This window comes from Protopterus annectens, chromosome 5.part1 (assembly GCF_019279795.1).
Source record: "Protopterus annectens isolate FY-2018-M chromosome 5.part1, PAN1.0, whole genome shotgun sequence".
In the NCBI taxonomy this organism is placed as follows: Eukaryota; Metazoa; Chordata; order Ceratodontiformes; family Protopteridae; genus Protopterus; species Protopterus annectens.
The window spans coordinates 419772184-419797643 of record NC_056736.1 but is presented as its reverse complement, the minus strand read 5'-3'; the positions used below and the strand labels follow the sequence as shown (position 1 = coordinate 419797643).

The window sequence follows — 25460 nt, the reverse complement described above, 5'->3', positions numbered from 1 at the left end:
TAACGAGATTTATCAAAAAGCAGTTCTCTAAACAGTCCAATGCAAAACTTTATTAATTCATTTATCAAAATCATAACTGTTCTGATTTTGTTCTAGTTTAGTAAAATGTATTTACATGGAACTGGCTATGCAAAATATTAAAGCAGGTGCAGTGTGATATAGATCCTTTATTACATTACTCTTTCATGTCCGCTTTACTGCAAATTTATACTACCTTTTATCTTAGACACCACTGACCTCTACAGATTCCACACATCTGTCCTTCAGAACCATTTCTGTCACTATCCTTACAACATGTATTAAGCTAAACATATCTGTATTCCTTATCATTCTTTTCATGATTACGGCAAACGTCTTTACTTAATACACCTACAACATGTTTGATCCTGCTTCCTTGTGGTACTTACTATTTTTTTCCTTTAATCATTTTACAAACCCATTTATTTTTCTGGCATCCTTTTGCATTAGTCTTCTCATTTTGAGCTTTCTTGTGTTTCCTGAATATCGGTTCATAGGTTGGTACTAGGCTATCGGCCCTAGGGCCTATGCAAGCCTAGCCATAACAATTCCCTGGATATTTCTTCCCACAATATTTAATTCTCTGGGCCCCTGTCTAGCAGTGCGACTGACATGATCCCCGGGGTGAATTTCATATCTCCCATCCAATCATCAAGGTTCCTTTTGAAGAGGGCCAATGAGGTGCTCTGCTTGACATGTAGGGGCAGTCTATTCCAGAGTATGGGAAGTCTCTGGGTCAGGATCCTATCCCTCCAGCATGTTTTGTTCATTGTGATGACAAGCTTTAGATCCCTGGAGCGTGTGGCTCTGAGGGATTGGGATTTCTTTAAGTGGAGCATATCCAACAGCTCAGGGTCTGACATGGCCTTGTATGTTAAGCAGAGATCACCTCTCAGTAGACGATATGCCATAGAGTATAGCTGGAGTTTTTTTAGATGGTCAGCATATGGCATCTGCTTTAAGCCTGTGATTCTTTTAGTGAAGTATTTCTGTGGCCTTTCCAGCTGTTGCAAATGTCTTGTGAGGTACATACCAAACGGGGCTTTATACTCTATAATGGGTCTAATGAGGGATGAGTACTGTGGGACAATGACCTCCTTTTTTCTGGATGAAAAGCCCTTAGTGATGAGTTGTGCCACACAGAAGGATTTCCTGACTGTTGTGGTGATGTGATTATCGAAAGTGAGACCACTGTCCACCTGTGTCCCTAAGTCTCTCATCACACTTTTGATGTTTAGTGTCCTGCCACCTATTTGGTAATTCATGGGTACATGTTTTTTTCCAAAGGGGATAACTATACATTTCTTGGCATTAAGCTTGAGCCCATGACTCTGGCACCAGGCATCTGTTTCTGTAAGGCCCTTTTGTATAATATCCACATTATTTGGGGATTCAATAATGGCTCCCAGTTTGCAGTCATCTGCGAACTTTGTTAGCCAGAGTCCCTAAGTGTTGGCCTGTACTTCAAAGAAGTAGATGCCAAACAAGAGTGGTCCCAGGACTGAACCCTGAGGTACTCCACTTGTCACTTGTCTGGAGCTGGATTTGGCGTCGGCTACTTTTACAGTCTGGGTTATGTCAGTAAGCCAGTTGGCAACCCATCGAGTGATGTAGGGATATATGCCCAGTTTAGTAAGTTTATCTATGATTCCAGAGTGGGGAATGGTGTTGAAGGCCTTGGCGAGGTCCAGATAGGCTGTGTGGACTGCCTTACCCTCGTCCACAGCTCTGGAGACTGATTCAAATAAGTCAATCAGATTCAGGAGACAAGATCGGCCCTTCACAAACCCAAACTGGGTGGGGTCCAGTGTTTGAAGGTTCCCAATGTATTTGTTTATAAGTTCCATGATAATGCGTTCCATGTCCTTGCAGATCAGGCTTGTCAGACTGATGGGACGGTTGTTCCTGGGATCCAAGGTGGATTCCCCCTTGTGGAGTGGGATAACTGTAGCTGTTTGCCACTCAGTGGGCACGAAGCCTGAGCTGAGGCTATGATTAAACATGACACTTAGGTGAAATGCCAGTTCATTTTGTAGTTCATGTAGTACACAGCCTGGGATGTCATCTGGTCCCATGGATGCTGTATTCTTAGCTTTGGATAGTGTGGTTTTTACCTGTGTGGCCCTGATTACCGGAATTTGGCAATCTTTTGGCATTAAGATGGGCCCTTTAGGGAGTGAGAGGGGGGTGAAGTTGGCACTAAATCAATCTGCCAGAATACTGGCAATATCCTTGGGATCAGTATATTTATTGCCATTCTGTTGTACCTCAGAGCAGATCTGAGCATTGCCATTAAGATTCTTGACATAACTATAGAATGCCTTGTGGTTGTCTTTGGAGTCTTTGGCAATTTTATTTTCGTAACTAGTTTTTGAGGATATTATGAGGGATCTCAGCTTCTTACTGAGGCTGGTGAGGGAGATTTTTGCATCCTAGGATTTTCCTCTTTTCTGCAACAGTTTCTTCCTTCTGTTGTATAGTTTGTTTATAGCAGGGGACCACCAGATTGGCTTCCTTTTTTGGAGAAGAGCATCTTGGTTCTATTTGGGATGGCACGATTCATGCACGAGTGGATGTGCTCATACAGTGCCTTAATGTAGGATTCTGCATGGGTGTCGTGAAGTTTGTTACTTCTGACGTCAGTAGCATGAAGTTGGCTTTGGAGAAGTTTTTTAAGGAGGTTTCCTGACTGGGGTGGGGTGGGGATGGGATGTGGATGTCAAGAGTGATTTGCTTATGGTCAGACCTGACCAATGAGGGGGTAACTACTGGTGTGGAGCATCTATCTCCCATCTTGGTAATAACCAGGTCTAGGATATTGGATCCCCTGGTGGGACAATGGATTATCATCTACTTTTTCGAATTTGACCTGCTACATTCCTCATAAACCTACAGTATTATTTTCTTCATACAAAGGATTGTTGTCCATATGACAAGAGTGTTGACTCAGATACAATGCAATTAAACTGACTCACATTTCAGCAGATTTCTGTGTAACTGAAAAACTAAAATACAAAATCAATTTTTGGGTGAAGTGGGGCAAGACCCCACACTGTTCCTTTCCTGCTTCTCTTTATTTAATAATATCTATGCAAGGTACACAAACGTGGGGTAAGTTATAAATAAATAGTCTATCACTTAAGCACAGCTCAATGAAGCAACAGATAATGATTCTTCTTCACTGATCTTTCATTGTGCCTCCTAACTTAAATGCAATAATGCCTCATCCTGATAAGAGCAGTTCATTTAATTTAAACAATATTTACTTTGACCAATGTAGTAACCATTCCAACAAATGGCCTTCCCTTTCTAAATCTGACATTGTATTTATCAGTACTGTCCAAAACTGGTACCATCTCAGGGGTTTCCAGTTCTAGTTTCATCAACCATACCCCATCCAGGATTATGAATAACTGACTTGCTCTTGACTGCTCCTGAACTAAAGTTGTGCTTGTCAGTATAAAGCATATTCATATCCATCAGCAAAATCACTCTATTTTCTAATTTACTAAGGATTCCGTCTATCATTTTCTGTCTTTTTTTCCACTGGCATGTTGTATTTTTCTACAGGAATTTTTTTCCTAATCCTGAAAAAATGTACTCTTTATTTGTAATAGTTACGATTTATTTTCATAAAATATTTCTTCACTTTAGAATGTCAAGAAAATATATCACAGACGTACTGCTTTTGAACCGTGCATGTGGTCCACAACATAAAAAAGTACTTAAAATATTTGTTATTCCTGTTTAAGAAAGTTCTTTAAAAATTAGCTACATCTCCTCGCCCCCTGCACCGCATAAACATATTTCAAACAAGTGGGATGCTATATCTCATTTTAATTGGCTGCATAATTGTGCACATATTTAAAGCATGATTTCATAGCTCTGAGACAGTGAACTAATGATGTGGAACTAAAATTTGAGTCTCTTGTTTCTCAACAGTACATTCTAGCACTTAAATCATAAGGCTTAGTTCACTACAGAACCTATGCTATAAACCAAGATTAAACGTTTCCCGAAAGCTGGAGCTAAGCCAAGCAATGTAGAACCTTGTAAAGAGAAAAACAGAGGGAGGAAGGGAGAGAGAAATCTCCACACATTGATCAATGATTCTCATACATTTTTGTCAACTTTCTGAACAACAGCATAAACACATTACGCATTTCTGAGTTAAGAAATCTTTGGCAAAATGCTTCACACACATTCATAAGGACTTAAAACCGTCTGAACATGCTGCACTTCAAAATTAAATAAAACATATTCCACATTCTATTTTGTCAGTACACAACAGATAACTTGTCTATAGCTTTTGATGGTGGCACCTAATTTAGAGCACAACATAACATTGTATAACATAAATAAATAGCATTCTAAAACTGTTATTTATCTGTGTGCTGACAGCGCAGGGCAGAGTAGTTTGGACTGACTATGAAAGTTGAACGATGTGAGGTGTTTGTGACTGTGGAGGGTACACCTAAGATGTGCATCTCTGCAGGAACAGCTTCCCCTAAACTATATAACTTTTGCAGGCTAAAAGAACACAGCAAATTCCTTACTTGGATTGTTATATAAAAAAGAGAAAACAATGCCTGAAAGACAAGGCCAGGACAGCCCATATTAAGACATGTACATGCCTAATGGATGTGTTTCATAGTGGCCTTTTGTTTACCTGTGAAGAATGCATTAATATATTTGCAGTGCAAATAGATGTCTCAGATGTAGTTCCAGGGGTGCAGTGTGTGTTTTACCTTATTTTCTTTATTAATTAGGCAAGTGAACTTTTTCAGTCATGACCAAGTTACAAGGGCAAGGGTACATGCAAAGTGTGCATATAAGCACACAGACACACACACACACACACACACACACACACACACACACACACACACACACACACACACACACACACACACACACTCTCATGAGCACAGTTCTGAGCAGCAATCAATCGGCATGCTTCTGAGAAGGAGGGTGAAACTGGAGTGGAAGTAGAAAGCCCTCATATTCACCAGAGACAATAAATAGAAGTCAATACTGGAATCCAGACCCTGGATGTATTAACTAAGAACCTGAAGCACTGTGAGTCATAAGTGTTCACACCAAAAGAAATATCACATCATTGTATGCTTAGAAATATGTCATAAGACAGCAGGATTAAGTTTAAATTGGGGAAGTAATACCTTGCAGTAACATCCAAATGGTTTTGGTATTCCAAAGGAACAAATCATGGCTCTCTGCTTAGTATGAGGAAAATAGATAAAAACAAACTGCAGGGTCCTTATTCTTGTTACAGTTATTGTCAGTTGGCTGTTATCATTTCACATTGTTCGAGCTGATAGTTTGTGTCATGATGTGAGTTACTGCCAGCTATGCCAGAAGAAGTAGGGCAGTACATGTGTGACAGCATAGCTAGCTGGAGTTTTGTAAATAATTATATGTCATTTGTATATCAAACTAATTTGTACAGGTAACACTGCCTGTGTTACAAATATGCCAACAGTGGGTCTTTCTGGACAGAAAAGAAATACACCTGTATGTCAGAATGTACTGTAACTGTTGAAATGACTGTATTGTAACAAAGGATACTGGAAGAGAAGAGGTTAATCAGTCCAGCTAACTCTAAAAAAAATCTGAAATTAAATTACCTGGTTTACACCATAAAAAACTGTATCTCTCAGTTCTGACTGCAGTCATAGATGAAATGTCTGAAAAACAGGACTAGGAATCCTACTGTATTGTCCTTAGGGGTAAACTAATTACTACCCTGGAAGAGTAGAAGTTTTGAAATGGTTTTATAGCTTCCAGATAATATAACACATCTCAGCAAAGCTCTGGCTGTATGTATGGTAATACATTTGTGCTAAATTCTGTTTCAATTTCTAGTAAAAGGGAGTAGTGTGGGAAACAAAAGTCAGATGAGCAGATATAAGTGATGTTATTCCGTAATCCAGCACTGAAATTATTTTTTAATACCAGATTAGACAGAAGTCTTAGTGCAGTCTGTTTTTGAAACCTGATAAAGAAGGAAGACCACTCACCCACTTCATCTTGCCTTGCTTTAGTAAGTAAACAGGGAACAGTAATTCTTTAGATCAGTCAGTAAAATATAGTGATATTAGTTAAGTCCTGTTTTTCTGTACCTGTGTGAATCTTTCCATCAGTGTTACAACATTACTATTTGTATTAGTATTAATTAGATACCCTTGTAAGACAGTCACCAAGGCCATTGATGAGGGGAAGGTGGTCCACACAGCCTACCTGTACCTCGCAAAAGCCTTCGATACAATACCCCACTCGGGCATTATAGATAAGCTCACCAGCTTAAATATAAACCCCTATGTCACTAGATGGGTTGCAAACTGGCTCAAGGACAGAACTCACATGGTTAGAATTGCTGGAGCCATGTCAGACTCCAAACCAGTTACAAGTGGCGTCCCACAAGGCTCACTCCTGGGACCTCTCTTGTTCAGTATATATTTCTCAGAGGTACAGGCCAACACGGAAGGACTGTGGCTGACCAAGTTCGCAGATGACTGCAAACTGGGTGCCATAACCGACTCTCCAGCCGACACAAGCATCCTCCAAAAGGGCCTCATCGAAACAGACAACTGGTGCCAGAGCCATGGCCTCAAGCTAAACGCCAAAAAGTGTATAGTCATCCCCTTTGGCAAAAACAAAGTGCCCACAAATTACCACATAAGTGGTAATCCATTAAGAACGGAAGAAGTAATTAGGGACCTGGGGACCCAAGTTGATAGCAATCTCTCATTTGACAACCACGTGGCCAAAGTGGTTAGAAAAACATTTTATATAGCCCACCTAATCATGAAGGGATTCACATCTAGATCAGGGGAGGTCATCGTGCCTCTTTACTCATCCCTCATCAGGCCTATAATTGAGTACAATGCCCCTTTTGGGATGTACCTTACCAGACACCTGCAGCAACTGGAAAGACCCCAAAAGTACCTCACCAACAGGATCAAAGGGCTCAAACAGATGCCATATGCTGCCCGGTTAAAGAAACTCCAGCTCTACTCAGTGGCATACCGCCTGCTCAGAGGTGATCTGTGCCTGATGTATAAAGCCATGTCCAACCCGGAATTAATGGACATGCTGCACCTCAGAAAATCCAAATCCCATCGAGCTACGCGATCGAGAGACCGAACCTCAGCACTGAAATAAATAGGACATGCTGGAGGGACAGATTCATAACCCAGAGGCTCCCTTCACTCTGGAATAAAATCCCAGTCCAGGTTAGGCAGAGCCCCTCATTGACTCTCTTCAAGAGGAATCTTGATGAGTGGATGGGGGATCGTAGGTTTACCCCGGGTATCACTTCTGTGTCACTGTTAGACAGAGGCACAGTATACTAACCTCGAAAAAGGGCATAGCAAAATTAATTTAAAATGGGTGGCGAAAGCCAAACACACTCTGGCTAGGCTTATAAATGCCCTAGGGCAGATAGCCTAGTATGAACCTATGAACCTAAGAGCCTCAGAGTACTTGGCTTTGGAGTGTTTTGGTGGCAGTACCATCCTTACAGTCTGGGCAGAAGGGGGGATAGCTGGTAAATCTGAGCCAGCCTTTCCCAGGGGTGTGTGTGTGTGTGTGTGTGTGTATGTGTGTGTGTGTGTGTGTGTGTGTGTGTGTGTGTGTGTGTGTGTGTGTGTGTGTGTGTGTGTGTGTGTGTGTGTGTGTGTGTGTGTGTGTGTGTGTGTGTGTGTGTGTGTGTGTGTGTGTGTGTGTGTGTGTGTGTGTGTGTGTGCACCTGTGAGTGGCTACCTTGCTGTGGTACAGGGATTGTCATAACACTGGTACTAAATGCCAGCCAGTGTGTGAAAATCAAATCTCAGAGTGTGTGTATCAGCTGCTTGGTGCAGGGATACAGAGCACTGGTTTCACAAAGAGGTTGTGGGAGGACTTGGCTTGCAGCACTTGGCTCAGGACTCAACTCTACAGCTGTGCCAGTGGGAAATCTTACTGGTGGCCTAGAGAGACAGAGGGAAACCCAGCCTCCGGACTTTGTGTGTTCCCTCTGTGCTCTTAAGGGAAATTGTGTTTGGTGCAGAAAGCTGCATCTGGAAATACTGTGTGTATCTATTTTTGTTCCAAGTAAATGTTCTTCTTCAGTGTCAGTAATCAAAGCTCCTTGATTACTGGCTCAAATCAGAGATGTCACAGTTTGATATAAAGTATGAAGAAATAGCACTATAATAAATTTGAACTTAAATGGGGAGGGTGGGGGGGCATGTTCTCCAGTTCTATTTCTTGCTAGAATATCTTTCATATGGAGGCTATATCTTCTCCTTATGTCCATATGGATTTTTGCCATATGCACTGGCTACCTTCTACAACCCAAAGACAAATATGTAGGTGAAATGGCAAGGTTCTAAATTTTGTGTGTGTGTGTGTGTGTGTGTGTGTGTGTGTGTGTGTGTGTGTGTGTGTGTGTGTGTGTGTGTGTGTGTATGTGTAAGACTGAGTCTGTACTTCATGCCCATAGGATCTGGCTCCTCACAAACCCTAAACAGAACAAATGGGGTATCCACAGATGAAGACCAGCAATCCTACATGTAGAGTTAGGACTGTCCCCTTCTGTGTTACAGTGCACACTCAGACTTGGTATATGTAGATACATATATACTTGCATACATACCAGTAGAAAGAGGTGGGAGGGATTCAGTCCTCCATAATGTGGCATAGAAAGGTTATCCTTTGCAAAATTACTTATTTACACTGAACTCCTCATGGCTGATGTCAAACTCCAGCAATGTAAGCACTGATCTCGTTACAAGCTGGCTTTGAACTAATTTAACAAATATCCTTAGGTTCAACAGGTGCCATTTGATTAGCTAGAACTCAAGAAAGCTGCCTGTTGAAATTATGGATTAGGTCCTAAAACATTTAAATACCATAACAGGGTAAAAGGCATAGGACACATTTAGTCAAGGTATGCAGGCCAATGTGGCAAGCACTATATCTCTGTAACCACATAAATGTACTAGTTATTGTGACTCTATGGTGAGAAAAATGGCCACATCTCCCTGGACTTCATAGGATCGCAGGAGGTTACTAGGCTATCAACCCGGAGGTCATTTTAAGCATAACCGTTTCATCTCAATGTAATACCATAGATACTCTTGTCAATACCCAGGATTGTATTTAGTAATGACTGCCCATGTGCAGGAGGGTTGTGGGGGCTATCCCTGGTAAGAATTTACAGTGTCCCAGCCACTAGTCCAGGTTCCTTTTGAATAGTGTTACAGAGATGCTCTGTTTCATATGAATTGGTAGCCTGTTCCAAAGATGCAGCAGTCACTGGGAGACAAATCTGTCCCTCCAGTACATCCTATTCAAGTCACAGGCCATATTTAGGTCCCGAGAATGGGTAGCGCTATTCCCATTTGATTTACGGATGTACAGCAGATTAATTAGGTTTGAGTCAGAGATTGCTCTGTAAGCCAGGCATAAATCTCCCCTAAGAAGTCTATATGATACACAGTATAGTGACAGGGACTATAGTCAGTCAGCCAAGTGCTGGAGTTCCTTGATCTTCTTTTTTTAGAAACCTCTGAGGTCTCTCCAATTGCTGCCGGTGCTTTGCACGGTACATGCCAAAAGGGGGTGTTAAATTCAAGTATTGGCCTGATTAGTGACGGGTATAGAGGGGTTAAAACCTCCTTTGCTCAGGAGGTGATGCCTTTGTTAATCAATTTTGCTACATAGAAGGCCTTCCTTATTACAGCTGACATGTGGTGGTCAAAGTTAAGGCTGCAGTCTACTTGTGATCCCAGATGCCTTACCACTTTGTTGGTACATAGGACATTGTTGTTAATTTGATAGTATGAAGGGACATTGCTTTTACTGAAGGGAATAGGGATGCATTTCTTTGCATTCAGTTTGAGACCATGACTAAGAAACCAGTTGTTGGTCTGCATAAGACCCTCCTGAAGCCTACTGACATAATTTAGGGATTCAGTAATTACACCCAGTTTGCAGTCATCCACAAACTTGGACAGCCACAGCCCCTTAGTTTCAGCCTGAACTTCTCAGAAGTATATAACAAATAGTAGGCGATCCAGCACTGACCCTTGTGGCACCCTGCTGGTGACAGGTCTACTGGTTGATGTGGAGTCACTCACTTTGATAATGTCTGACTGGTTTGTGAGCTAGTTGCCAACCCATCTTATAATTAAGTGGTTTCCATTCAGTTTGCTAAGTTTATTGGTAATGCCTGAGTGTGGGATTGTTTCAAAGGTCTTTGCCAAGTCAGGGTTTGCTGTGTGCACAGATCTGCCCTCATCAATGGCCCTGGTCACATTTTCAAAGAAATCCATAAGGTTTAACAGGCAGGATATGCCCTTGATGAAGCCAAATTGGGTCGGATCCAGGGTTTGGAGGTTGCCTATGTCTTTATTTATGAGGTCCATGATGATATGCTCTAGTCAGACTTACGGGTCTATAATTCTGTGGGTCTGTTGCTAAGCCCCCTTTGTGGAGGGGAATAACCGTTGCTGTTCTCCATTCCACAGGAAGAAAGTCTGTGAATCGACTTCTTTGAGGCAGTCACCAAAGCCGTAGATGAGGGTAAGGTGGTTCACACAGCATATCTTGACCTCACCAAGGCTTATGACATCATTCCCCATTCTGGACTTATAGCTAAACTCAATAAACTAGGTATAAATCCCTACATCACAAGATGGGTTGCCAATTGACTCAGTGACAGAACCCACACTGTAAAAGTTGCAGACTCCAAATCTGACCTCAAAGCAGTGACACGTGGAGTACCACAGGGTTCCGTCCTGGGACCTCTCCTGTTTGGTATCTACTTCTCTGAAATACAGACTAACACAGAAGGCCTCTGGCTAATGAAGTTCGCAGATGATTGCAAACTAGGAGCCATAGTCAAGTCCCCAAATGATGTGGACATCCTATAGAAGGGCCTCGCTGAGACAGATGCCTGGAGTCAGAGCCATCGCCTCAAGCTCATTGCCAAAAAGTGCAGTGTCATCCCCTTTGGTAAAAACTCTGTACCCATGAACTACCACATAGGCAGCAATCTACTTAACACTGAATGTGTGATAAGAGACCTTGGGACCCAGGTTGACAGTAGTCTCTCCTTTGATAGTCACATCGCCACAGTAGTCAGGAAGTCCTTCTACATGGCACACCTCATCATAAAAGGGTTCTCATCCAGGAAAAAAGAGGTCATTGTTCCCCTCTACTCGACACTCATTAGACCCATTATAGAGTACAATGCCCCTTTTGGAATGTACCTCACAAGACATCTGCAGCAGCTGGAAAGGCCACAGAAGCACCTCACAAAGAGGATTACTGGCCTCAAACAAATGCCCTACATTGACCACCTCAAAAAAACTCCAGCTTTGCTCCATAGCATGTTGCCTACTCCGAGGTGATCTCTGCCTAACATATAAAGCTATGTCACACCCAGAGATGTTGGGCATGCTACACCTAAAGAAATCCCAATCCCTCCGAGCTACATGCTCTAGGGACCTAAACCTTGTCACCACAATAAACAGGACATGCTGGAGGGATAGATTCCTGTACCAGACACTTCCCATACTCTGGAGAAGGCTACCCATCTATGTCAAGCAAAGTTCTTCATTAGCAAGCTTCAAGAAAAATCTTGATGAGTGGATAGGAAATAGGAAATACACCCCGGGGATCATTCTGTGTCTCTGCTCGACAGTGGCACAGGAAAATAACTTGGGTGGCGTAAGTGAGGGAACCTTGTTGGCTAGGCATACGTAGGCCCTTGGGACGATAGCCTAGTACCTTCCTATGAACCTATGGATAGGCTATGACTGAATAGGGTACTCATTGGTGATGCCAGTTCATGTTTTAATTTGTTTACAACACAGCCTGGGATGCTGTCTGGTCCCATACAGACTGTTTTTTTTTTGCCTTAGACAAGGCTTTAATGACCTGTTCTTCAGATATGCAGGGTTGGGGGAAGTTGAAAGCAAGGTTTGTAATAAGTTTGGAGGGGACAGGGGAGGTTTGCTATCTCTGTAGGATCAGTGTGTGTGATATTGTTAGTCACTAGTTTGGCACATGCTTGGGTTCTACCTTTTAGGCTATGTATGTAGCTGTAAAAAGCCTTACAGTTATCATTGGATGTGATTGCTAGTTTTTTCACAAAGTTACCCTGGGAGGATATGACATGCCTTATTTGCCTATTGAGGCTAAGGAGGGTGCTCTTCCATTGTTGGGGCCTCGCCTTAGTTTTCTTAGACAGCAACGTTGTGCATTTGTTGTAAAGTTTGTTGATGCTGGATGTCAGGGGTCTGGCTTTTATTCTCTCTGGAACAGCTGAGTCTATACACTTATACAAGTGATTGTACAGGCCTTCAGTGTAAACTCTGTTGTAGTTACCACTTCCAGCTAGGGGTGGGACTTGGAATGCATTTATACCTTTCCCTAGGAGGGTATAGTTTGCCTTGGTGAAATTTTTTAGTCTGACTACATCATTTTTGAGTTCTGGTGTTAGTGGCAGTTGGAAAGTGATGGATTTGTGGTCAGATTTAACTGATGAGGGTCTGACAGTTGTGGTGGTGCATCTCTTTGTCATGTTAGTGAGGACCAGATCTAGTATGTTTGTTCCTTTTGTTGGGGTTTGAGCAATTTGTTCCAGGCCTTCTGAGATAACAAAGTCAAGGAACTTTTGCGCATGTGAGTTAGGGCTACAACAGGTTTCCCAATTGATGGTGGAATAATTGAAATCCCCCATGACCAGAGTGCTTGGCAATATCTGAATTGACTTAAGTTTGGTTACGTAGGCCTCGTACACATCATGATTCATGGAGGGGGCTCTATAACTAGGTATGACTTGAACGGGGGTCTTAACCACAGTAATCCGAACTTGGAGTAATTCCATGGAATTGTCCAGTCAAACTAGTCAGGAGGTGAATTTATCGCTAATATAGATAGAAACATTGCTTCACAAAGATTTTGTTACTATAACCTGCCTACTAGTGGACAAAATCAGACACATTACAACCAGGCTAAACAGATTTCAAGATGAGACTGGCATAAGTCAAATTTTACACTGGAATAACAAAGTGGTCAGACATTGCTATTATGCAGCATATTTATTTACTTATGTTTGTTTGTCTGGCTATGACACTAATCACAAAGGACAGATTTTAGGCTGAACCTGGGTAAATGCAGAGACAAGAATAAGTTATGGTGGAGATTTTGAATATCCTCTCATGTATAAGAAAAGAGCACAATGAAATTCTACTCTAATTTCATATCATACCATAACAATGAGATAAAATGTTAGCTTTTAATCAATGTGGTTAAATACATTGCCCCATAGACATGGAACTCAGTTCCTGCTGTGCTGAAGGGACATACTTCTCACAAGAATTCTTTGCTCCAGATGTGATGCAGTTCTATCCTTGGAAATATATGTATTGTGGAGGAAATGTTATGCCCTATTATTTTTTTTATATTCTCCAAACTCAGAATCAGACAAATATGACAGAAAACTGAAATAAAGACAGCTGAGGGGTTAAAAATCTTTAAAAAGAAGGTGATCCTGAGGCTTTTCTTTGGAAGGCAATAAAATATGCACAATTATGGACACAATTTAAAGACACAAAACACATTCCATAAATAGCAACATTTTCTAGCCAGCTACACAGCTACAGAGGAATAAAGCCCTGATTATGAACTAAGTGGCCTGAGTCTGACTAGCTTAGGCATCTGGTGGGGGTGGTGGGAGGAAGGAAAGGGTAATGAGGCTTTGTTTGACTCTCTTTTGAGGGAAGGACAGTGGGAGGTACTGGCATGGGGCAGAACACTTCTCTTACTCGGACTGAGCAGAGCAAGTGGATGGAACATTAGCTGCAATGCCATGTCAATTCTATGCCTACTCACATGCAGTAACCTGTTTGAAATGATTACAGCACATAGGAGTAAAACCTCCCTGTAACAAAGCAGCACCTTCTACTCTTTGACCTATTTGTCTTGTACTTACCCAACTTCGTCAGTAGCCAGGTCTGGCGACCCTGACTAGAAAGGTTATATCCAGCCAAATAAGTCAGAAAACGTACTTAGACTCAGATGAGTCAGGTTCGTGGGGGAATGCCACAGTGCTACAGATGTGCAGCCTAACATGAATAAAGACCAGTTGAGATTTAAAACAATTACGGCTGGATTTTCTTATTTCCATTGTTGCAGGATCATTTGACAAAGTAAACCAAAGTAAAAAAACAATAACAAAAACAAAATAGTGCAAATGCCACCTCTACATTTTATTAATAATTTAGCATCTCAGAATAAAGCATCTTTCTATAGTGTTCACAAAATGAAAAATTCAAGTATTTTGATACAGTCCATAAAATATAACATCCAGTGTGAGTCCCCAGCCTTAAAGCGAAAGATAAAGCCTTAACTTTTACTACAGATGACTCATGTTTCACTAACAGCAGGGAAAAGATGGAAGGTCAGCAGCAAACGTCAGATTGCCTATCCTTGGGAAAGGATGACAGCACAGTTTGTTGCACTCTATGCAAGATATCAGCTGCAGCTTAAAGCCTGGTATGTATATGCTAAGAGTGAAGCACCAGCTGGCCAGGAGGCTTAGCATATGTGGCAGTACATAAGCAGTTTTTGGTAGCTTCAATGGTAAAAGCAAGGGTAGCTAAGAGATGAAAAGAGGTTTCCTGGCAGGTAAACCAAGGAAGGAAAGCCTAAAATGTATGAAAATGGTAAAAAGGAAAAAAGTTATGCTGAAGTAAGCCAGGAAGCCAAGAGAGCTGCAGAAGGTTTGGGGTGAGTGGAACATATCTAGGGAATGTGAATAAAGAAATGGGAGAATAATAGCAGCTTATAAGGTTATAAAGGGGAGGTTTATATGAAGTGTTCACATAAAGCAACAAAGAATGCCTTTATTTGCATGCTCCCATAAAGTAAGGGTCAAACTGAGTCAAGTGCTTTCCGCTGTCATTTTACAGGCAGTAACTAAAAATTGTCCAAGATTATTTTGCGAGTGCTCACACACACAGTGAATTTTCCATAAGGTGTTAATGGTATTTTTTCAAAAACGCATATTCCAAGTCTCTTGTTCAACTGGTGTGCCACTTGTAGTGTGTGCACAACTAATTTGGAGCTGTGGAACCAAGAAACATACAACACCCAGCGAAAAAAGGCACTGAATTAATTTATCAAATTCAGATTACTGCCTTCTATGGAACAAATGTGTTCAAACCTCAAGCACTAACAGTATTAACTAACGTATCTCCCTTATTTTCTAACTATCTAAATGTTTTTTGTTCAGAATATCTAGGACAAATTTATTAACTGTTCCAAAGCCTGATGGTGTCCCCGGCTGTGTGCTCCATGAACTTAACGAACGAGGAATTAAACCCACAGTTAGGACAGCTGTTTAATCTTAGTCTCACCTCCGGATACGTACCCAGGGAGTGGCACACAGCGACTGTGGTCCCACTCCACAAAGGCGGTGCCTCCACCGACCCTGGAAATTACCGTCCCATTAGCTTGACAAGCCTTATCTGCAAAGCCATGGAGAGGATCATAATGGATCTCATAAATAAAGACATAGGGAACTTGCAGACTTTGGATCCAACCCAGTTTGGCTTTGTCAAAGGCAGATCATGCCTTCTAAACTTGGTTGACTTTTTCGAAACAGTCACCAAGGCCATTGACGAGGGAAAGGCAGTCCATACAGCCTACCTAGACCTGGCGAAGGCCTTTGATACAATACCTCACTCGGGTATCATTGAAAAACTCATCAACTTAAATGTAAACCCATACATTACAAGATGGGTTGCAAACTGGCTGAGTGACAGAACCCACAGGGTCAGAGTTGCTGGCGCCATGTCAGACTCAAAGCCTGTCACAAGTGGTGTCCCACAGGGCTCAGTCCTGGGCCCACTCTTGTTTGGCATCTACTTTTCTGAAGTACAAGCAAACACAGGAGGGTTATGGCTGACAAAGTTTGCAGATGACTGCAAACTGGGTGCCGTAGTGGAAAACACATCCGACACAGATATCCTTCAGAAGGGTCTCACAGAAACGGATAACTGGTGCCAGAGCCATGGCCTAAAGTTAAATGCCAAGAAATGCATAGTCATACCCTTCGGGAAGGGTACCCCTAGCTGCCATATAGGTGGCAATCCCCTGAACACAGAAGAAGTTATTAGGGACCTGGGAACCCAGGTTGACAGTAGCCTTTCATTCGACACTCATATTGCTAAAGTAGTTAGGAAGACCTTCTACATTGCCCACCTTATCATGAAGGGATTCACATCTAGATCAAGGGAAGTCATAGTCTCCCTATACTCATCACTCATCAGACCAATGATCGAGTACAATGCCCCATTCGGAATGTATCTGACCCGACACTTGCAGCAGCTGGAGAGGCCACAAAAGTTCCTCACCAAAAGGATAAAGGGTCTCAGAAATCTGTCTTATGCTGCCCGACTGAAAGAACTCCAGTTATATTCAGTTGCTTACCGCTTGCTCAGAGGTGACCTATGCCTGACATACAAGGCCATGTCAAACCCAGATTTGATGAACATGCTTCATCTCAAAAAATCTAGATCCCTCAGAGCCACAAGGGCGGGATACTTAAACCTCGACACGGTTATTAATAGGACGTGCTGGAGGGATAGATTCATCCCCCAAAGACTCCCTATGCTGTGGAACAAAATCCCGGTTTATGTGAGGCAGAGCACCTCGCTGGCCTTGTTCAAGAGGAATCTTGACCAATGGATGGGAGATCGCAGATACACCCCAGGGGTTACCTCAGTGTCACTGCTCGACAGAGGCACAGCAAAATAATGGGCATAGTTTCTCCAAACTAAAGGGGTGGCGTAAGCCACAAAACTATGGGCTAGGCTTATAAATGCCCTCGGGCAGATAGCCTAGTATGAACCTATGAACCTATGAACCTATGAATTTTCACAAGGTTAAATTACCTACATGTACTGAACAGAACTGCAAACAATACTAACTGTGGCAGTGTTAACACAGTAGTTGTTTTTCCAATATAATACATATTACAGTCACAGGTTACAGCATAAATGTCCATATTACAAGCTTCATTATAATTAGACAAAGTTCTAAACTATTGTCTACAGTTTTTATAAGTAGTATAATAAGGACTCAGATCTGCATACATCACAGCACTAACTTGTAAATGCAGCCCTCCAAGTAACAAGAATGTCAGTATCACATTAGTCTGGGTGCCTATATTTTTTCTTTCATTCAACTTGTTAATGTTGTGCAACTGATTATTAAGAAAATTGGAATAAGAGCATTGCATTAAACTGCTAAAATGACTACAGACATCACTTTTAGGTTAAATATAACATTTTTAGCTTTTACCGCCTCTCTTACTTTGTGCCAACAATGCAAATCAAGGTATTCTTTGCTGCTTCATGTAAACACTACACATACCCCCTCAGTCCATATGCTTATAAGCTACCCTTATTCCCCCAGTTCTTTATCGACATCACCTTAGATATATTTCACCTCCGTACCATAAAACAGGTATCACTCCCAAACCTTCTTCAGTTTTCTCAGCTTCCTGCCTCCCGACTTTATGTCAATTTACTGATATCATAATCTGCAGGGATTATTTCCTCAGAGTCAATGCCCCCAACTGTCCTTTCATCTCCTAACTACCCTAGCTTTTACCACAGCAGCAGCAAACACGTCCCTGTACCAAATTTCCTTTCTGATCATTCCCTTCTGTCAACCAATTCCCTTCTCACACTTGACAAGTAGCATGGAAACTGGAGGGACAAGCCTGAGGAAAGATGGACGTAAGTGACCAATACCCTACTTCAGATCTGTGGGGTCTATATTAGAACACCAAACATTCAAAATGTCGGGTGTTCTAATATCGAACCCTACCAATCGAAAATACTAAACATTGAACATTCAGAACAGCAAATTTTTTCCTAGGGAAAAAATTAGCTGTTCCAAAACACATACACACAACACAAGCACATCAAACAAAAAGCAATCCCCACACATACACCTAGTCTTATACCTAACCCTACACTAAGCTATACATACACCACTAATTATCCACTTACCTTAACCCAAACCCTAACCCGAAGGTCCATCACTATCGCACAGTCACCTCACCTGCACCCTAACCCTAACTCACCTACCCCGCCCTAACCCTCACGTCCACACAATTGCACACTTACCTGAACCCGACCCGTAACTTTCCACCAGAGCGCTGAAAATACCGAAGCAACAGAAACGGACAACCAAATTCTTTCCCTAGGAAAAAATTTGGTTTTCTGTTTCTTCGATATTTTCAGCATTCGCTGAAAATGGGTCGATATTAGAACATTCTATATTTTAAATGTTCGGTGTTCTAATATAGACCCAGATCTGTGCATATCATCCCCCTCCCCATTATCATGCTTTCCTAGCTATACAGTTGAAATACTCTTTCCTCTACCCCCCCAAAAAAACCTTCTCTACCCTCTCTTCCTTCCATTTTTCTTTCAACCGTTGAACGTTCCACTGTTAACCTGTAGGTAGACCTTCTTGCAACATAGGTGCTGGAAACTGCAACCTTAAACTGGACAGGCTCTCCAAGGCCTCTCTTTCTTTTTAATTCTCTCCCTCATGCCATCTTGTTCCATTATCTCCCCATTCCCCAGTACCTAACCACTACTGCATAAATCAGACACAAGAAACAGAAACCATCTTAGATTTATTCTAATCATTTTTAACATTACCCTAAACCTTCAGATTTAATCAAGAAAAATATGTACCACTTCTTTAAAATGTTTGCAGATATGTAACCTCAAAATAGAAGTTTCTGAAGTTGAAGTTGCATGCCATACATACTCCGCTATTGTTCACACAACAATACTTATTACATTTTTTAATATTTGATAAGCATATATGAGGAATTAATGTTTACTTATGAACTATGCTTTTATCATATAAATCATTAACTTTAACATGCTTGCTTACCTTTAGGAACAGGTTGTACATGTTTAGCTCCTTTCTCCAGTTTGAAGTCAAGGTATATTGTTGGAGTACGGGTATACACTTTAGACTAGATAAAAACAAATTACAAAAATATAGTGAGTTCACTGTTTGTATCCTTTAATATATTCAACATCTCTTAGAAAAATCAGACACTTAAGGAAACTGTGATCAGCTTTGTGTAACAATAGTTCACCGATTTCTTTTCTGTCTTTTCTGAAGTTATCACCACTGGAATATTTCCCCCACCCCCATCTTACATCCACTTGCCTGTCAGCAAGAAATGGCCAAGACAAGAGCAAGGGTTACCACCTTTTTTCCCCATTATTATATGATAAAGTGCATTCTGTGATCTGACAATGGCAAAGGTAGGCCAATTGTCTTAACAGAATATGCAGGTTAAAAAAATAAGTTATGTTCTCACCATAATGTTCCATCTGTGTTGTTTATCTTCATTCATTCATTACTGATGGGTGTCAGTTCCGTTCTCGGAACCAAGTCGGCCTTGTAACAAGCTAGTGCCAGCCAATAAACTCTCGAGCTAAGCTTTTACCCACAATACCCTTCTCCCTGTTACCTCAGATCGAGTTTGCACATTATAAGTAAAGCAGAGGCTTTATCTGGGCAGAAACCCTAAAGTAGGAGTAGGACCCAATCCAATCCCTAGGATCCTCCGGAGGTGGAAGGTGGGTGGGACATAATGAATGAATAAAGATGAACAACACAGATGGAATGTTATGGTAAGAACACAACTTATTTATCTGACATTGCTAATCTTCATTCATTCCTTACTGATGGGACAGAGTCCCTATCTATCTTTAGTCCTGGGAAGCCCTTATCGAAAGATGTTCCTGAGTACCATTGAACCGAAGGATGCTCTTGCCCTGGAGGCCAAATCCAATTTGTAATGGGTGATAAAGGTATGAGGGGTAGTCCAAGTTGCAGCTGCACAAATATCATTTGATGAAGCTTTTGCATGAAAAGCAACAGAAGTTGCTACTGACTTGGTTTAATGTGCTCTGACTTTGCATGGTAGGGGAATTTTATTTCATTGGTAAATCAAGGAAATGCAGTTTCTCAACCACTTGGACAAGGTTACTTTTGAGACAGGATTTCCCAATTTTGGGCCTGAACAGGAAACAAATAGCTGGTCTGATTTACGTACTGACATTTCTGTTCAGGTAAAAACGTAACTGTCTATGTACATCCAGCAAATGAAGACAGTATTCTCCTTTGTTTGAGTAGTTGGGAAAAAAGACTGGTAGGTCAATCATTTGGTTAACAGTTAATTCTGAAATAACCTTGGGCAAAAAAGAAGGATTAGTCCGGAGTGATACTCTGTCTTTATGAAATACCAAGTAAGGGCATTTAATACACAAAACCTAAAGCTCTGAAATGCATCTGGCTGATGTGACAGCTACCAAAAATAGTGATTTCCAGGACAGGAACTTTAGGTTGCAAGTGGAAGCAGGTTCAAAGGGTGATCATGTCAGGGAGTGTAGTACTAGTGCTAAATTCCAAGGTTCTATGGGTTCCCTGAAGGGTAGTCTGATATACAAGACACCTTTTAAGAAAGTTTTGCAGAGACGATGGAAGATTAACGATGAGTCTTGAAACCCATTATGGAAGTTTGAGATAACAGCTAAATGTACTTGAATGGTTGAATCTGCTGCTCCTGAATGAAGAAGACTTGATAAACAATCCAAAACCACACTAACAGGAGCTAAGAAAGGATCTAATTGTCTTTGTTGGGACCAATTAAGGAACCTCTTTCACTTGCTGAGACAGATTTTCCTGGTGGATGGTTTTTGTGAACCCAGAAGGACATTACACACTGGGGAGGTAAGGTTATTCTGTCTGGTTATTACTGGGAGTGAAGAAACCAAGCTCTCAGCTTGAGACTGGAGGTGTTAGGATGAGTCAACCCTTGTGGGTGCGAGATCAATTCTGGAGTTGGGTCCAGAATCCATGGGTGATCTACTAGATGAGGCTAAAGGAAGGAAAACCAAACTTGTCATGGCCAATAAGGAGCAATGAGGATTACTCTGCTTCTCAGATGAAGGGATTTCTTTAGAAATTGGGGGATCAGGGGAAAGGGAGGGAAAGCATACAGAAGTTCTGTGCGTCAGTCATGAATCAGAGTGCATCCCTTGGGGACTCCCTCTGCAGGGGAATTAGGGCATAGTAGCTGCTGCATTTGTGGTTTGCTGGTGAGGCTAATAGGTCACAACAAGGCTGGTCCCAGTGGCTGAAGATCTTTGTCACAACAACAAGATTGAGGGACCAGTCATGAGGCAGTAGGAGGCATCTGCTCAGCTTGTCTGCAATCAAGTTGGAACTCCTGGGAATATGCATTGCAAGCAGAAAGCAGTTGGAAGCTATCGCCCATTGCCAAATTCTCATGGCTTCTTGACATAACGGGTAGAACTTGGTTCCCCCTTGTTTGTTGATGTACCAGACTACTGACATGTTGTCTGACTGAATAGCAATTGTCCCTGATGGAAGGATGGATTGAAATGCTTGCAATGCTAGAAACACCGCCCTCAGTTCTAGGACATTCATATGCAGGTGGGCCTCTATGTCTGACCAAGTACCTTGGACCATCTTCCCATAGTAAACCCCCCCCCCACACACCTTATCAGGGAAGTGTCTGTAGTCACTGTGGCCCTGGGCTATAGTGGGTAAAAGGGATAACTCCATTATTGTCTGTCTGGCTTCATCCACCACATTAAATCCCACTTGCATCTCTGAGTTATTCGTATTTGAAAGGATAAGGGATATTTAAGGGGTCCAATTGTGTTAGAAGGAGCCACTGGAGAATTCTCATGTGTAGTCTTTCCAAGGGCACTATGGTAATTGACACTGCCATGGAACCCAGGAGTTGAAGGACTGTTCGAGCGGGGACTAGTCTTTGACAGAGAATCGCCCGGATTTGGGATCTTGTCCTGTGTAGTATGTGGTCCAGAAGGGAGACTAGGCAAGCATTTGTGTTGAAAATTGCTCCGATCAATTCTAAGGATTGAGAGGAAATCGGGTTGAACTTTCCCCAGTTTATTGAGATTCCCAGAACTTCTGCTAGCCTGAGAGTGTAGTTTAGTCCTATCTCCAAGAGACGCTTGGTGGGGGTGGTGAGGAGCTAATCGTCTAAATATGGAAATAGCCGGAATCCTTGTAGTTTCAAGTGAGCTGTTACCACTGCCATGCACTTGGTGAACACTCTAGGGGCTGTAGAGAGTCCGACGGGCAACATGCAGAACTGAATGTGATTGGCTCCTAGCCAGAAGTGAAGAAATCTTCTGGAGCATTTGTCCATTTTTATCTGGTAATACACATCCTGAAGATATATATAGCACATCCAATCATCTTTCTCCAAGAATGGAAGGATAGACTGAACCTTGACCATCTGGAATGTTTCTTGTTCAACAAATGTGTTTAGAATTCTGAGATCCAGAATTGGTCTCCAGTCCCCTGTCTTTTTTGGCACTAAAAAGAATCTTGAGTAGAATTATGATCCTATCTGGTCTGGTGGGACTGTCTGGATTCTGAATTTCTAGCGCTGCTGTTTCCCTTTGACTGGGTGGAATATCAGGAATTCAATTTGCTGACTTTGGGTAAAGACTGAATGGGATTGTGGTATCCTCTGGTTATGATCTGTTCCACCCATAAATCCATTATTATTGTTAGCCAGGCAGAATGGTGCAAGGAAAAAGTCCCCCGACTGCTTCCAGAGGGAAGCAATTGGTCCACTCTTCAGGAATGCTGATAGGATTGTCCCAAGAAAGAATTTCTGGATCCCTGGTTACACAGGCCCCCTCTGTCTCTGTAGGGGTGCCTTCTGGATGAGTTATCCCCTCTGCCCCAGGGAGTATACTCACCATGTGTGTCATGGAAAGGACCTTGCGATTTTTTGTGCCACATCTCTCCGCTCCTCTGGTCCTAGAGTATGGATGCTGAGGGGTAGAAAAACACATGCCCATGGCAGACAGGGTCTTGTCATCCTTCTCACACCTGGCCAATGTGTCTTTCACTTTTGGGCCAAAAAGGGAAGAAGCTTCCACTGGAGCATTAATAAAGGAAGACTTAAAGGGGTCTATAAAGTCACAAAGGTGCATCCAGGTGTGATGTCTCATGACAATGCCCGAACCTGCTGCACTGGCTGCTCCTTCCATGGTGTGGCACATCAAATGCATGGAGAAGTTGGATATGGATTCCAGGGTAGCTATCTGTGAGGCAGTTTTGTTGTAGAACTCGTCATAGACAGCTCCTGCTAAGGTTTCAGAGAGTTCGGCGACTAAGTCTCTCTAAAGCCTGGTGAAGTGTGCCAGATAATTTAAAGACCTAACAACAATGGTCGATGACACAAAGACTCTCTTCCCTAATCTGTCCACTGCCTGAGATTCCCTGTTTGGGGTGTGGACAGTCTGGCTCTCCTCGGTTAGTTCCTTTTTCACGGAACTGCCACAACCATTGTGCTTACTGGAAGACCCTTTGACCAGTGTAGGTGCTGTTCAGGAGGAGATAAAATTTTGTCCAGCCTCCGTGGGATTGGTTCAATAGTATTAGGGCTCTTCCATGCATGCTGCATGATGAGCTGAACCATCTCATCTGCAGGCAGGGTTACCCGAGAAGTAGAGGGTCGAGCACAAAAAGCCTGCAGGAATACGAGACTCCTCAGAGGAGGGATTGGTGGGCTTACAGTTGCCCCTCTGTTTCAGTAATTCAAGGATTTCTCCAAACGAGACATCATCAGGAGGTAACTGTGGGGAACCCTCCCCTTCAACATAGTCTGTGTCCTTGGTGAGAGACTCCTCAGGTGAGTCCACGTGCTTCGTCTTGCATGTCCTCTTGTGCAGTACCACTTCAGCATGAGCTTCTAAAGAGGACTCCGAAGAAGGGGCACCCTGTGGTAGGGTATCCTGAGGCTCTTGTGCTTGATGTCCCGAAGCAGTGGCTTGTGTCAGCTGCAGTTCAGAGGGAGGACATATCTAGAGTTTCGACGCCGAAGGCTTGTCTGCAGAGGCAAGGGCCCTCTCCATTGCTTGGCAAGCTGACCCGCCCAAAGAGGGATGGCAGCTCGGAACCGGGTTCACACCTGCTCCAACGAGTCTGCTCCCAAGGACGGAGCCTCAAGGAGACTTGGTACCGGCAGAACTCCTGAAACCATGGCAGATGGCACCACAGAAAAACTTGGAGCCATAGCAAGTGCAATGGAGCCTGCAATCCAGTCCTGAACCCAAGGATGGCCTGGCTCCAAATGAGTCAAAGGCCAAAGGGACAGCTCTGGAGCCACAGTGAGATCCACTACTGGCATCAAAGGTATGGGAACCGAAAAAGGTGTCAGTGCCGAGAACTTCAAAGCCTGCAAAGAGGTCAAAGGAGGAGAATAATATGGAGTCCGTGGAGATAGATTCCAAAATCCAAAAGGGAATGTGGTCTTAGGAGGTGTAGCAATCCCTCTGACTGTCAGCAGCTGGTCCACAAGATGCACCACGTCCAATTCTGAGAGGCTCCTGGTTGATCTTGTGGATATCCCTGATGGGGACTCTGGCCATTCTAAGAAAGAGCTAAATTGCTGCCCAACAAAAGGATCCACTGAAGGGGAGTACTGGGTCCGTGCAGTATTGTCTATCAGCACCAAGGTCTCGAGTTTAGAGGCCTGTATGGCAGGGGTGTCCAAACTTGGAACAGACACTGTGGGCAAGCTTGGTGCTGTGATCGGTGTGGTTGTCAGAATTTGCAGTTTAGGCAGGGTTGGTGCCGTAGACATTGTTGGTGCCGAAATAGGCTCCAATGACACAAAGGTTGTTGACGGTACTAAGGATGGTGCTATAGAAGCAAGTTTTGACTCTGTAGCCGAAGAGGTCATTTTTGGAATTTTAGGTCTTGGTTCCTGCTTTCTATTACCAGAGGGTGAAGAAGGAACCGAATGCAGTCTCTTATTATGCTCTTTATGCTCTTTTCTGGGAGGCAGTGAGCCCTCCAACACAGAAATATCCTCTGAGAAGGGTGTCTTAAGGAGGCCTTTCAGAATCATCTTGTTTTTCCTTTCATTAAGGGATTGAGAACTGAATCCTTGGCAAATAGTACAAGGAGGCTGTACAGAAAGATGGGGAACTCCCAAACAATATACACACGGAACATGAGTATCACTGTTAGGCATCTTGTGACTACACTTGTCGCACTGTTTAAACCCTGAAACTCCTTTTTTCTCAAACATAATATCACAATACAAGTATCCAACAATACAGTGAAAAGTAAAGAGGAAAGATTTTTCAGATTTTTTTTTTTAAAAAAAGGGAAGTAAAGAGAAGGAAAGAAATACCAACAATGGTATTGAAGGATTACCACAGAGGGTAAAGGGAAAGGGCCGTACCAACAATGGTACTTGAGATTACCGTAAGGTATTTGAGGAAAAAGATACTTAAAAGTGG

At 42.5% G+C, this 25460-nt stretch overlaps 1 protein-coding gene across 4 annotated transcripts in view; it reads right to left on the bottom strand.

Annotated features, from left to right (window-relative positions):
- PIR (pirin) overlaps window positions 1-25460 on the bottom strand; it is a 723908-nt gene that overhangs the window by 307333 nt on the left and 391115 nt on the right. For all 4 annotated transcript variants that reach the window (XM_044073077.1, XM_044073074.1, XM_044073075.1 and 1 more), the window contains one exon: window positions 19015-19099. In XM_044073077.1, the coding sequence (XP_043929012.1) occupies window positions 19015-19099 (85 nt within the window). The remainder of the gene's footprint in view (window positions 1-19014; window positions 19100-25460) is intronic.